Raw genomic sequence first — 12,266 nt, 5'->3', positions numbered from 1 at the left:
GTGGGAAATGGCTGCCGATGAATGGCTTCCTTCGAGGATTTCCGGGTCCCTGTAACTTCGTTACAAATGGTCTTGAATCGGCACACGCCGAGATTTGCCTTGGTGACCACTCAACGCGCAGAGAAAATCGGCCGTTTCTTTCTGAGTTTCTCAGCTGCTTCCCGCAACCTGCTTTCTTCCTTTTAAAACCAGAAAGCCCCGTTCCTGAAATCCTCACGGAGGGGGAGAGTAACTTCTACGGCCATCCCAGCTGCCGTGCAGCTCCTGGTTAGGTACCCCTTAATTCTCCCTTGGGTCAGAACATGTTCCGTCGATCACGCTGTACCATCTGTCGTGGCTCATCTCTCCAGAGAGGATGGTGATGTGTTTTTTTCTGGGCTGCAGACAACCTAAATCCTTGATGTTTCCCGGGAAGACATGTCAGGCTCCAGGAAAATTCCAAATGTCAAACAGGGCACTGTTTATGCGACAGGCGCCTCTCCACCAAGCGAGAGGGTGGCCGCCACAGGTTCCCAGAAGGGACAACCTGACCTCAAATTGATCCTTGTGTGGCTTTTTGGCCGAAGGTGCTGCCTAAACGTAATCTCCAGCTTTTTAAAGATGAGTTGCTACGCCTCCCGAGTGATTCTCAACAACAGCTGCGGTGCGTTTCAAACCATCCTCCTTCCGCAGGAGGGCATGGAAAGGTAAAATGATTCGCCTTCCCTGGCAAAGAGGGTGGGCTTTTTTTGCACAACTCTTTGACGAGAGGAGAGGATCAGAAGGGGGGGGGCGAGTGTGTCTCTTTTTGTGCAAATTAGCACAAAATCAAAAGAAAGCTACACTTCATAGAAACACACACACAACCTCTCTTTAGCACGGAACATCTGCATCTTTCTGCCAGTCGTAGGATGCTCACTCTGCATGTGTAGGATAGGACCCTAAATGGATGTTGGGGTTGGTTCGCGCTGGTTCCACTTCTCCCTGATCTCAAAGCACCCCACGGTGCTAAGATCTGGTCTGCTCGGGATGTCTCTTAATTTTCTAGGCAAGGCCTGCACACCCCAGCAAAGAAAATGCAGCATTCTAGACACGTGCCCCCGCCTGTCTCCCCCCCCCGACTTCCTGGTCAGCACTGATCTGTGCCTTTGGGTGCCAGAGGCTCTGCCCCCGCCTGCCCTCTCTTGCATTGACTTGCAGAACGCGTGACCCTCCATCCATCAGAGCAAACCCCCAGGGACCACAGGATCGTAGAACCATAGAGGGGGAAGGTAAACTGAGGATCATCTAACCCAGTCTGGAAATACTTGGGAAATACTCCTGCTTTCCTTCCTTCTCTTTACTTCCTTCGTCTCCCTTCCTTCCTTCCTTCCTTCCTCTTCCTTCCTCCTTCTTCCTTCCTTTTCAACTATTTTTACCCTGCCATTTCCCATTAAATGGGCCCGAGGTGGCTTACATCATTAAAAGACAATGTATAAAGCTAAAACCAGTGAGTCTAAAGATACTGAAAGGGTTCAAAACAAATAACAGATTAAAAAACATAAGCAACCTCAAAACACTTGCAAAGCCTTAAGGCACAACCATCCATTCAAAAGCCCCACTCGGGCAGCCAGTCACTCTGGGAAAGCTCGCCTGAGGAGGAAGATCTTTGCCTGCTTGCAGAAGGACAACAAAGAGGCCAGCCTGGCCACCAGTGGGAGGGAGTTCCACAGTCTCAGGGAGCAGGCACAGAGAAGGCCCTCTCCCGCGTCCCCACCACTGAGACTCACTGTTTTGGTCACGCGTGCTGAGGAAAAGAGAAAACAAGGGCTGCAGAGAGATGTCAAAACACGTTCAATAAATCAATAAGCCACAACCCACCGACCGCCTTGGCTGAGCATCTCTCACGTCAAACCTCCCCGTGGTTATCAGGGCCGTGAGGGAGACGCAGATGGCAGCCGGCACCGTGGTTTCTTGGCTCAAGACGGTGAAGCCGCTCGAACGGGCCCGTCTGGTGGCCGAGGCGGCCTTTGTCAACCAACGGGGGCTCCGTCTCCCTCGACCCGAAACTTTCGAAAGCCATTCCAAACGCTCTCTTAGAGGGCTCCCCTCCTCTTCTCTCCAGCACAATCAGCGAACAGCTGTTTCCTTCAAGGAACGCACAGAGGGGGGCCGTTCCCGCTGACTCGTTAAGGAATAATTAAAGCTTGAACTTGAAAAGGGGGGGGGGAAGAGATCACGTGCCGTCTTTGAGGCTCTCATCTGACACCCACACACAAACAGCAGGGAAGGAAAAAGACCCGAAAGGAGAAATGTAATGCTGTCCCCTCCGTCGGCCAACGGTTCTTCCCGACTTACACCGAGCGAGGTTCAGCGAGGTTCGAGCGTTATGAAAGGACCCACGCACTCCTCTCTCCTGCCAGCTCGATTCGCGGGCAAAACAAAGCAGGTCCCAGCAGGCAAAACATAAAAAATAGACATAGAAATTAAAATTTAAAACAAAGAAAACTGGGAAGAAAAAAAACCCTAGCATTTCAGCTTCTTCTTGGCATACTAGATTTTTGTGTCGAAGTATATGGAGATCTATGTCTGTGACACACACACACACACACACACACACACACACACACACACACACACACACACACACACACACACACACACACACACACACACACACACACACACACACACACACACACACACACACACACACACACACACACACACACACACACACACACACACACACACACACCCCTTGCTTCACAACTCTGCCCATTCGTTTTGAAAGCCACATCCTCCTGAAAATATGTCCATTTTCTAGGGACTGGGAAGAGATTTCTTTTCACAAGGGATCTACCACTTCATTGACCTGTTTTATTTCCAGTTCTCTCTTCCGTCACTTGATTTTCACCCTTAACCTTTTTTCCTCATAAAGACTTCTTATGGGAAACTGCCCAGAGTAGACCTTTGGTCTAGAATGGTTGGGATAGAAATCCAATAAATAAATAATTTTCTTTTAAAGTTCAAACTGCAAGACAGCCTATACATGAATTCACTCATAGGGAGACACATACACACAAATGTACGTGTCAACACACCCACACAGAGAAGGATTTGATCAATGAGGTGCCTTGAAGTCCACATACAGGATTTTCTACCAATTTCTACCAATTTCCCGTTTAGAAGCACGGTTTTGATTCATTTTTGTCACCCATTTCCCCTGCTGGGTCCCAATAATCTCAAGGGTGAAGTGTTTCATGGCGGATTGAAGATTTGAACTCAGGTCACCCAAGACTTAGACCCACCACCCTAACCGCTGTACCACACTGCCTCTCTTGCGCACGGGTCCCCAACACTGGGTCGCCCCAGAAGAACCTAAACGTTTTTTTCCCAACACAATCTTGTCCTTTGCTGCTTCTTAAAAACTGATCTTTATTTAAGGATTTTTAAAAAACCATTTTGCTCTCTGTTGTACATACAAAAAGTATATACATACACCAATAAACAACCCGAAGCTATTGACGTATCAGATACTTAATCAAAGAGATCGGGATCAAATAGATCAAATGTTTCATGGAGCTGTCAATGTGCAGCTAAGTCTGGAATTACATGTTTAATTCTCAGCATCAAATACATGACACTTTTTCAACAGAAACCCGGGGTGTGCTTTTGAGGTCCTCTATCTTAGATCCTCTTCCTCTGAGTGTGTGCAAGGTTTTAAAAAAGCAGCCACACAGCACATAAGTGTCGAACAACGGGGATGGATGATCAGAATCGCGTGACCGTGCAAAAAATGGATGTTCTGCATTACTTCTGCCTTCCTTCAGACTTTGAAACCCCCTCCCGGAGGCCCCCAAATGACAGACGGTCCCCCCCGAAGCCTCTGGGGGCTGTGATGTGTCATTTTTACGTCAAAGAAGGGCTGGGGATCTGACTTAGGACTGAAAAGACATTTCAGGAATGGAAGCAAACTGGCTGCTGTTGTGTTTTTTTAAAACAGGGGGGAAAAAGTGATTTTTCAGCTCTGAAACACACCGAGCAAATCAGTCAGGGATTAATAAAAACGGTATATCGTGCCCGCTTCACGGGGGAGGGGCACATGGGGTGCGTTAAGGGGCTGCACGTGGGCCATGGGACGGCTGAATTGCCCGCTATTTCTCTGTATGCCCAGAAAAAATCCACCGCGTCTCCCTCCCGCTCCTCAACCTGTTCGGCTCGTCGCGGAAGGCGTTTCCGTCTTTTTCCCTTTCTTCTTTGGCTTTTTCTTCTTTAACCCCTCGGCCCGGGCCTGAGTCTTTCTGGACACCCCGGGCAGCCGCGTCGCCTTCTTCGCCGGAGGACCTTGTCCGGATCCTTCGCCCTCGGACCCTCCGCTGGCTTGTTGCTGCTGCTTCTTCTTCTTGTTCTTCTTCTTCTTCTTCCATTTCCTCTTCTTCCCCGCCAGGCCGGTGCCGGTTTCCTCCACGACGGTCTCGTGGCTGCTCTTCTCGGCCCCGTCCTCTTGGGACTGGCCGGCGGCGGGCACCTTCTTACGGTTTTTACGGATCTTGGTCGCCGGAAGAAAACCTTTCTTTTTCCGTTTCAGAGGCTCGACGTTGCTCGTCTTGGCAGGCTTGGTGGGGGCTTTTTCCTTCACCGGTTTCCTGGAGGTCAAGAGTAGAGCCACACACGTGAGATACATTACAGCAGGACCCCTTATCCACGGGATCAATATCCACTGATTTACTTATTTAATTTATACCCCGCCCATCTAGACTGAAGTCTACTCTGGGCAGCGATCCATGATCTAAAAATATTAAAATAAAATTCGAGAAATATATATTTCTAAAGATGAAGTTACCAGAACTGGCGACTAGAGGGAGCCAGAGACCACACTATAGCATTTGCTAAGCAAATGTATTTCCATGGTGTCATTATGAGAACTGGCCACTAGGAGGAGCCAGAGACCATGCTAGGTATAGTGTTTGCTATATATATTTTCAGCATCCGCGGGGGTGGGGGGCTTAGAACTGATCCCCCACAGATATGGGGGTCCTACTGTATTTTAGGAATAACAAAACAGAATGTTGTCTCCGCTACACAAACACCATTGTCGGGGAAGAACTACCAGTGGTGCCTTGCTAGACGATGATAATCCCTTCCACTGAAATCGCTGTTTAGCAAAATCATTGTCTAGCGAAAAGCATTTCCCTATTGGAATGCATTGAAACCTGTTTAATGCATTCCAATGGGGAAGAATCGTCGTTGTCTAGCGAAGATCGGCCACAGAAAGCCGCTTTGCAAACCGCCAACCAGCTGTACAAATCGCTGTCTTGCGAAGCTTAGGTCCCGAAAACACCCGTTTTGCGAGCGCGGAGGGAGCTGTCAAAATCGTTGTCTAGCGAAAATCGTTTTGCGAAGCAGGGACCAAACATTGTCCAGCGAAATTCCCCCATAGCAATCACTGTTTTGCGAATCGCTATAGCGATTGCAAAAAGTCAATGTCTAGCGGGGTAACTGTCTACCGAGGCACCACTGTACGTAACAGACATAGTTGTTCTCAAACCAACAGAATTCGTACGGGCTGTTCAGATCCCATCCTCTTAAACCAGGAAGTGAAACCTCAGATGAGGAGCTGAGAACTTCAGGCTTTGAAGCTGGATTAGAATCTGGGGTTCCACCCAAGTCCACCCACCCTTCTCCCTCACCCCACTACAAGGTTGCTCCCCCAATTTAGCCAAGGGAGTTTCCCCCAATTTAGTGGCCATTTGCCTCCTGAAGCTAAAACTGCTGGCAAAGCCAGAGGTCGGGAGTTTGATTCCCCTGTCGGGCCTCCTTCATAGGGGGATGGACTTGATGATCCCCAGGGTCTCTTCCAGCTCTCCAGTCCTAAAATTATAAATATGCAACTGTCACTGGTCTCTAGCCTCACCGATAACTAGAATCTGGCCCTGGGGAACTCCTTTGCAATCAGATTTGGTCCCTGAGCCTAAAGAAGCTTCTAACGCTTCAGTTTAAGGTGGAGATGCTGGAGGTTGAACTCCGAAGCTCTTCTGAGCCAAAAAGTCACCCGAATGGTGAAGACCCCATTAGAATTGCTTCTTTATTTATTAAACATATTTATCTTTCGGCTCTTTATGTCCCGCTGTATCTTGCAATCGTTCCCTGCTTCTTTTTTTCTTTTAACAGCAGCCCGGTCGGATCAGAAATGGCCAAGCTGTGGATGATGGGAGCTGCAAGGGAAAGTCCCTGCAGGTACCTACGCGTAGCCCAGGAGCGTCATCACGTTCCAGTAGGTATCCTCAAGCCGGACGGATTTCCCGACGCCTCCGTGCGCCCCCAGCTCCTGCAGCACCACACGCAGCTCGGACAGCTCCACGCTGAGATTCTGAAAAAGAGATGGGGAGACCGGCCGGACAGTTCAGGGTCCCAGAAAAAAGCAAGATGGTGCCTCTGAAACAGGTCACCCAAAGCTGTTCATTCTGGGCCCCCGTTTGTAAACCAACTCTCCCTTTTAAATCCTGGCCTCTTTTGGAGAAAACATAAAAACTGTCCACCCCTTGTCAAACCAAGAGTACAGTGGTGCCTCGCTAGACGATGATAATCTGTTCCACTGAAATCACTGTTTAGCAAAATCATTGTCTAGCGAAAAGCATGTCCCCATTGGAATGCATTGAAACCTGTTTAATGCGTTCCAATGGGGAAGAATTGTTGTTGTCTAGCGAGGATCGGCCATAGGAAAGCTGCTTTGCGAACCGCCGATCAACTGTTTAAATCACTGTCTTGTGAAGCTTAGGTCCCGAAAACACTTGTTTTGTGAGCGCGGAGGGAGCTGTCAAAATCGTTGTCTAGCGAAAATCGGTTTGCGAAGCAGGGACCAAACATTGTCCAGCGAAATTCCCCCATAGGAATCACTATTTTGCGAATCGCTATAGCACAATCGCAAAAAGTCAATGTCTAGTGAAAAAACTGTCAAGCGGGGTAACTGTCTAGCAAGGCACCACTGTATGAGCTAGCCAAGATGGCCAAGGGCCAGATGAGTTCACGCTAAGCCAGCCGCTAGGGATAAGAGTTCCAGATTTTCTGAAATGGGAATGCCGTAATTCTCCTTCCGGATAGTTCTACCTCACTGACAAGGCCTAAATCTAATAAGGCATCCAGAAGAAAACCACTGGTCTATGGCGTCTTTAAAGCTCTCCACCAGCACCGCATGTCAAATGAATCAATTCTTTTCCCATCTGCTTTTTTCACTGCCTGGCTTACACGCAGTGGTCGAGAATACAATAACGTGGATGATTTTGGCCTTGGTCTCCGGGGACACATCCTTAGAGCGAAGCATCTTTTCTAATTCAGTCGTCGCTGACCTTCTGCGTCTCGCCCTCTTCATATTTTTTTTGCCTGCTGTCTGCATCTGGAGTGTTGTCTGAGCCGAGCCACAGAAAATAATGGAACAGGTTTTGATGGCTTCATCGTTGACATTCAAGTTACACGATTCTTCTGGTGTCCAAGATGAGTTTAGGAACATCACATGCCAGCCGGGACATTTGGGCAGTTTTCATCCGCCAAGGATGATGTTTCTAAGCTCTCTCCAGAAGCAAGTAACGTGGACCAAGGGGCCACTGGGTCACAGACACGGATCAGGGAGGAGAGATTAGAACAGTGGTCAGTCTCTAACCTTGGGGCCCCAGATGTTCTTGAACTCCCAGAAATCCAGGCCAGCAGAACTTGTAGTGAAGACTTCCAGATGTTCTTGGAAGTTGTCGTCCAAGAACACCTGGAGACACAAGGTTAGGATAGAGGGATAGGAAAACTCGGTGAGCCAATGGAAACGGTCTTTTCATCAGGTCCTTCCATCAAAGTGGTGTTTTGTTTTTTTTTTTAAGAGGTGGGACCTCTTAGGGGCCGGTGAGCAGAGATTGCAGCGTTCAATCAAGTGGCACGTCTAGTTTTACAGGGAAATGGGTCTCCTCCGATCACACAGATAGCTTTGATGGGGAGCTGACGTTTTGGGGACTCCGTGTAACTGACCAGCTCTCTCTCTTTCTCCATTTTTTTTTCTAACGGGGAATCAAACCAACAAGCCGATAAGGAGAATTCCACTTGGCCCGTTTTCTTGCTTTCTTCCCACCCACATTTTAACGAGCCAAAAACAGCCACCCTCCGCCCAAAAGCAACCCAGATGTTGTCTTTGGAGGGCTGGAGAGGGTGGGACATGGGACACGTTGTCCACGAACACAGAACATCAGTAGAGAAAGTTACCCACTGCTATGAATCAGTGCTCAAGAATTCTCTCTCTCTCTCTCTCTCTCTCATTCCCACACTTACTCTAACGCAGCTTCGGGATTAAAACAAAGAGTTAGGTTCTCCGATTTAATTCCATCCACGCTCCCAGATTTTGGACCAAGAAGCGCAGATTCTTTGCTAGAAACACGAGAAGCAGGAAGACAAACCATATTTGCAATAGCAATTTATAAGAGTAGGAGCTCTGGATTTAAAAACAAAACAAAACAGAGGAGACGCATTTAAGAGCACGGGTACCTCTTTGGTTGCCGTTCTGATGAGATAATTCAGCAGCTCCAGGCACTTGAGGACTTTTTCTTGGTCGACCTTGACCTTGAATTCGTTTGTCATCTTTAAAGTCTACAAAAAAAAGGGGGGGGAATGCTTTACTTTGGGAAAACAAGAAAGGTGATTTTCTATAAAGAGGGACCTCAGTGTTTATGTCCTTATTATAAGCAATTTAACCGAACGCTTATGTAATTCACCCACTGGATGCCAGCCACGGATGTGCTTTTAATGGGCTTTTCATCTACAGTATCCCTGGGGGATCCACTGCAACCCCTCCACGAATGCTAAAAAACACGGATTGTCACGAACGCTATTATAATAACAGCAAAGGCTATAATACGTGGTCCCTGGCTCACTCTAGTGGCCAGTTCTGGTACTGACAAGGACGGCCTTTCCGCACGGTTTCTAAAATTGTTCTAAAAAGGATTTAACAAAAACATCTGTTTCTGTGCAAAATTCGTCTCGCTCTCCTTCATTAGGCGTTCAGGGTGCCTGACCCACAAATAGCAAGCACTGGAGTGCGGGATGTGTAATTCTGGGCTCGAGCTACAGGAAGCCAGATTTCAGATGCATCTCCGGAAAAACTTCCTGACTGTTCGAGCAGTACGACGACGGAAACTATGACATCGGGAGGTGGCGAACACTCTAACACTGGAGGCATTCAAGAGGACATTGGACGAGCATCCATCTGATCTGCTTCGGCTTGGATTCCTGCAGTGATGGCCTTAGTGGCCTTTTCTGAGCCCATTATTTTATGATTCTATGGTCCTATGAATGGAAAAAGCTGATTGCTCACAATGATACAATGCATTCGGCTCTCACAGGCCCCCCCATCCTCTTTTGTACGCAAACTCACCTCTTCCTTCCAGGAAGGAGGGAGGGCACATTAAAAAAAGCAAAAAACAAATTATCCCCCGGGGGAAGGATGTTAGAGGCTCTTTCAAAGGCCAGAAAACCCCCAGAGTTGGAGAAATCAATAAATCGACAGAAAAGCAAATCGTTATGCACGCCGTCCTCGCTCTTGGGTTCATGTTTCCTGAGCCACCACAACGTTATCAGTCACGATCTGTTTTGGTTTAAGAGGGATGCATGTAAACAGATGTGCCCGGCGGGCGTTGGGCTCCGTGAGCAAAAGACAAAGCCACAACGAGAAAGGCAGCCGTTGCGAGACACAGAAAAAGTCAACACTTGAGACCAAACCGGAAAGCAGAGGAGTTTTTTTCCCCCTCTCCAGCTGGTTGATGGACTACAACTCCCATCCACCCTGGCTTGCTGAGGCCAGGCGTGATGGGAGCTGTCATCACAGAACACCGGAGCCCCAAAGGCTTTCATTCAACGAGATTTTTCTTTTTCTTTTTCTTTTTTTTTTTTGCGGTGAGACACAGAACCGAGCCCCTTCCTGCCTCAAGCAGGGAGGGTTGGATTCGATGGCCTTATAGGCCCTTTCCAACTCCATGATTCTACGATTCTATGCATTCCTCCAAAACATTCAATGAGTCCTTTATCCTTGTCATTTTGCAGCAGGCAAACCAGTTCCTTGGGACGTATTTTTAAAGATCGTTCCCCGCACCATGTAAACTAGAAACTTGATGCTCCTTTAAAACGGGGACGCCGAGGGCTGAAATGCCTTGGGTGCAAAGGCACGCGAGCTGGGCCTCCCGGATCTCTCTGAACAGCTAAGCGGTTTGCAGGCAATGGAGGTGCCTGGAATCCAGCCAGCCTTGTTAGTAACGCATCCCAGTGAACTTGGGAATCACGTAAGGTCAGGCCATCCTTATGTAAGCTCACCGAGAGGCAGAATCCGCAAGCGAGCTGGGAGGCTATTTCGGGCAACATTACAAATGTGGTCTCCCCCACCTGCCTTGTTCCATTTCTTTCGGCTCTCCGGTTACCCAGCATGTTTAAATAGATTGCCGGAGCGCTCTGACGGGTCCCGCTCCTACAGCGGCCGAGCCCCTCCGTAGCAGGTCGGCGCGGAGGGCTAAACAGGGGGTGCCTTATTAAATTACAGGGGAACCGCCGTATCTGTGGGAGACCGGTTCCAAGCCCCCCTTCCCGCGGATGCCGAAAAACGCAGATGTCGTGACAAGCATCGCTCAGACGGAGGAAGGATTTAGAACATCGACCAACAACCCTGAAGTGCGGGACAGCTGAGGCTTAATTATCCAGTCTCTCCTGAGAACCAACCCGTTCTGACCCGCCGGCTTTTCCAGGCGAGACTCACAGCCAGAGGAGCGACAAGCATGAAGAGATTGGCTTAGGAATTTTTAACCCTCTCTGAAAACCGAATCAGGACCTCTTACCCGGGTGACTTGATCCGTGCTCTCGCAAATCAACGATTCCCACTCTTTTTCCGACATCGAGGCCCTGAAATCTCGGGTCTGCAGAGCTTTCAGGAGAAGCATGCATGCCTGAGCCTAAAAGCAAGACGTTGAAGAGAGAGAGAGAGAAAAATAAATGAAATGTAGAACGTTGCTCCTTGAAGAACAGGAAGGCAATGAATACATGCATGTACCCTTTTCACATACCCACCCACACAATGGATCCAGAATTTCTTGACGCACCCCAGAGTTATCACTTGTCAAGAAATTTGATTATATCCCTTATGGCCTGAATCAAGATAATGGGGTTTTTCCACTGCTACCATTTATTATCTCAGCAAAGGCAAGATTCTTGTATACTCACAAGCATTACTTCGTACTTATTCCACCTACAGTTTAAACATAATTGCCCCATTTTCTCTAGCCTGGGTCCCTTCTACGCTCATGAATCTGCCTTAAGGATCTGTCAAACTGCGCATAATGTTCCACGCATCTAAAAATAGCATTAACCAAGGAAGCAAAGCGGACGCGCAACCATCTTGGCTTTTGGGAGGTTTGCAATAGCTAGACAGAAAAATATTGTAAGTAAATTGACTGGTTTAAAATTTATCAGTTTTAAGTGCTCTTCTGGCCCACAGCCATCTCCTACGCCATTTTGTAGCTCTGAGGTTTCTTCCATATAATCTAAAATGGGTCCTTTCCTTAAAACCAGGATGCAAAACCACAGCAATTTTATTTATTTTTTTTTAAAAAATGAGGAACTAGAGGTTGGCAGTTCGATCCCTCACTGCACACCCCAGAAGAGCCAGCCTGTGTAGCCTTGGGCAAGTCGGAAACTCTCAGGGCACAAGCCCCCCCCCCCCCAAGAAGAAGGCAGTGGGAAACCACTTTGAAATACTGTACTTTCTACCTCCAATACTCCGAAAAGGGTTGCCAATAGAGACGGGCACGAACCACCGAACTGGTTCGTTTTTCGGCCAAACTGCTGTTCAGCAGTTCCCAACTCCACCTCCGGCAGGCGTCCAACACAAAGGCAGCGCCCAGCTTCCCTGCCCTGCCTTCTCTGGGCGCCCGCGGGAGGAAGCGGATCCGGGAACTGCCAAACATTTGTCTGGCCGAGAATAACGAACTGGCACGAAGCCTGATTCGGCAGTTCGTGCCCATTTCTAGTTACCGTTAAGCCAGAGCTAACTTGACAGCACGTTATTATTATTATTATTATTATTAAGCCATTCATGACGAATCTCCACCTTGTGAGATCAAGCTTGCCTGTACACGTTCCGGCACCCAGCCCGGGTGTCGTCCCCCCCTCCTGGAGCCACCCCCAAAGGCCCTCCCCTATAAGCTACTGCAAATACCAAAAACTGCATTTAGGAACAGAACGAGAAACTCCTGATCCGATAAGAGCATGCATGGCAGTACCAACCAGAGAAT

General features: G+C 48.5%; 1 protein-coding gene across 1 annotated transcript in view; it reads right to left on the bottom strand.

The window, feature by feature from the left end:
• Nucleotides 1-3,379: 3,379 nt before the first annotated feature.
• The window catches only part of MYBBP1A (MYB binding protein 1a), a 32,220-nt gene continuing 23,333 nt past the window's right edge, over nucleotides 3,380-12,266 (bottom strand). Inside the window, exons 24-27 of the mRNA XM_020812141.3 lie at nucleotides 10,815-10,928; nucleotides 8,482-8,583; nucleotides 6,207-6,331; nucleotides 3,380-4,607 (exon numbers count right to left, since the gene is read on the bottom strand). Coding sequence (XP_020667800.3) covers nucleotides 4,166-4,607; nucleotides 6,207-6,331; nucleotides 8,482-8,583; nucleotides 10,815-10,928 — 783 coding nt within the window. The 3' untranslated portion in view covers nucleotides 3,380-4,165. The remainder of the gene's footprint in view (nucleotides 4,608-6,206; nucleotides 6,332-8,481; nucleotides 8,584-10,814; nucleotides 10,929-12,266) is intronic.

This window comes from Pogona vitticeps, chromosome 7, assembly GCF_051106095.1.
Source record: "Pogona vitticeps strain Pit_001003342236 chromosome 7, PviZW2.1, whole genome shotgun sequence".
In the NCBI taxonomy this organism is placed as follows: domain Eukaryota; kingdom Metazoa; phylum Chordata; class Lepidosauria; order Squamata; family Agamidae; genus Pogona; species Pogona vitticeps.
Note: the sequence above shows the minus strand (reverse complement) of the source record. Positions and strands in the feature narration are given on the sequence as shown.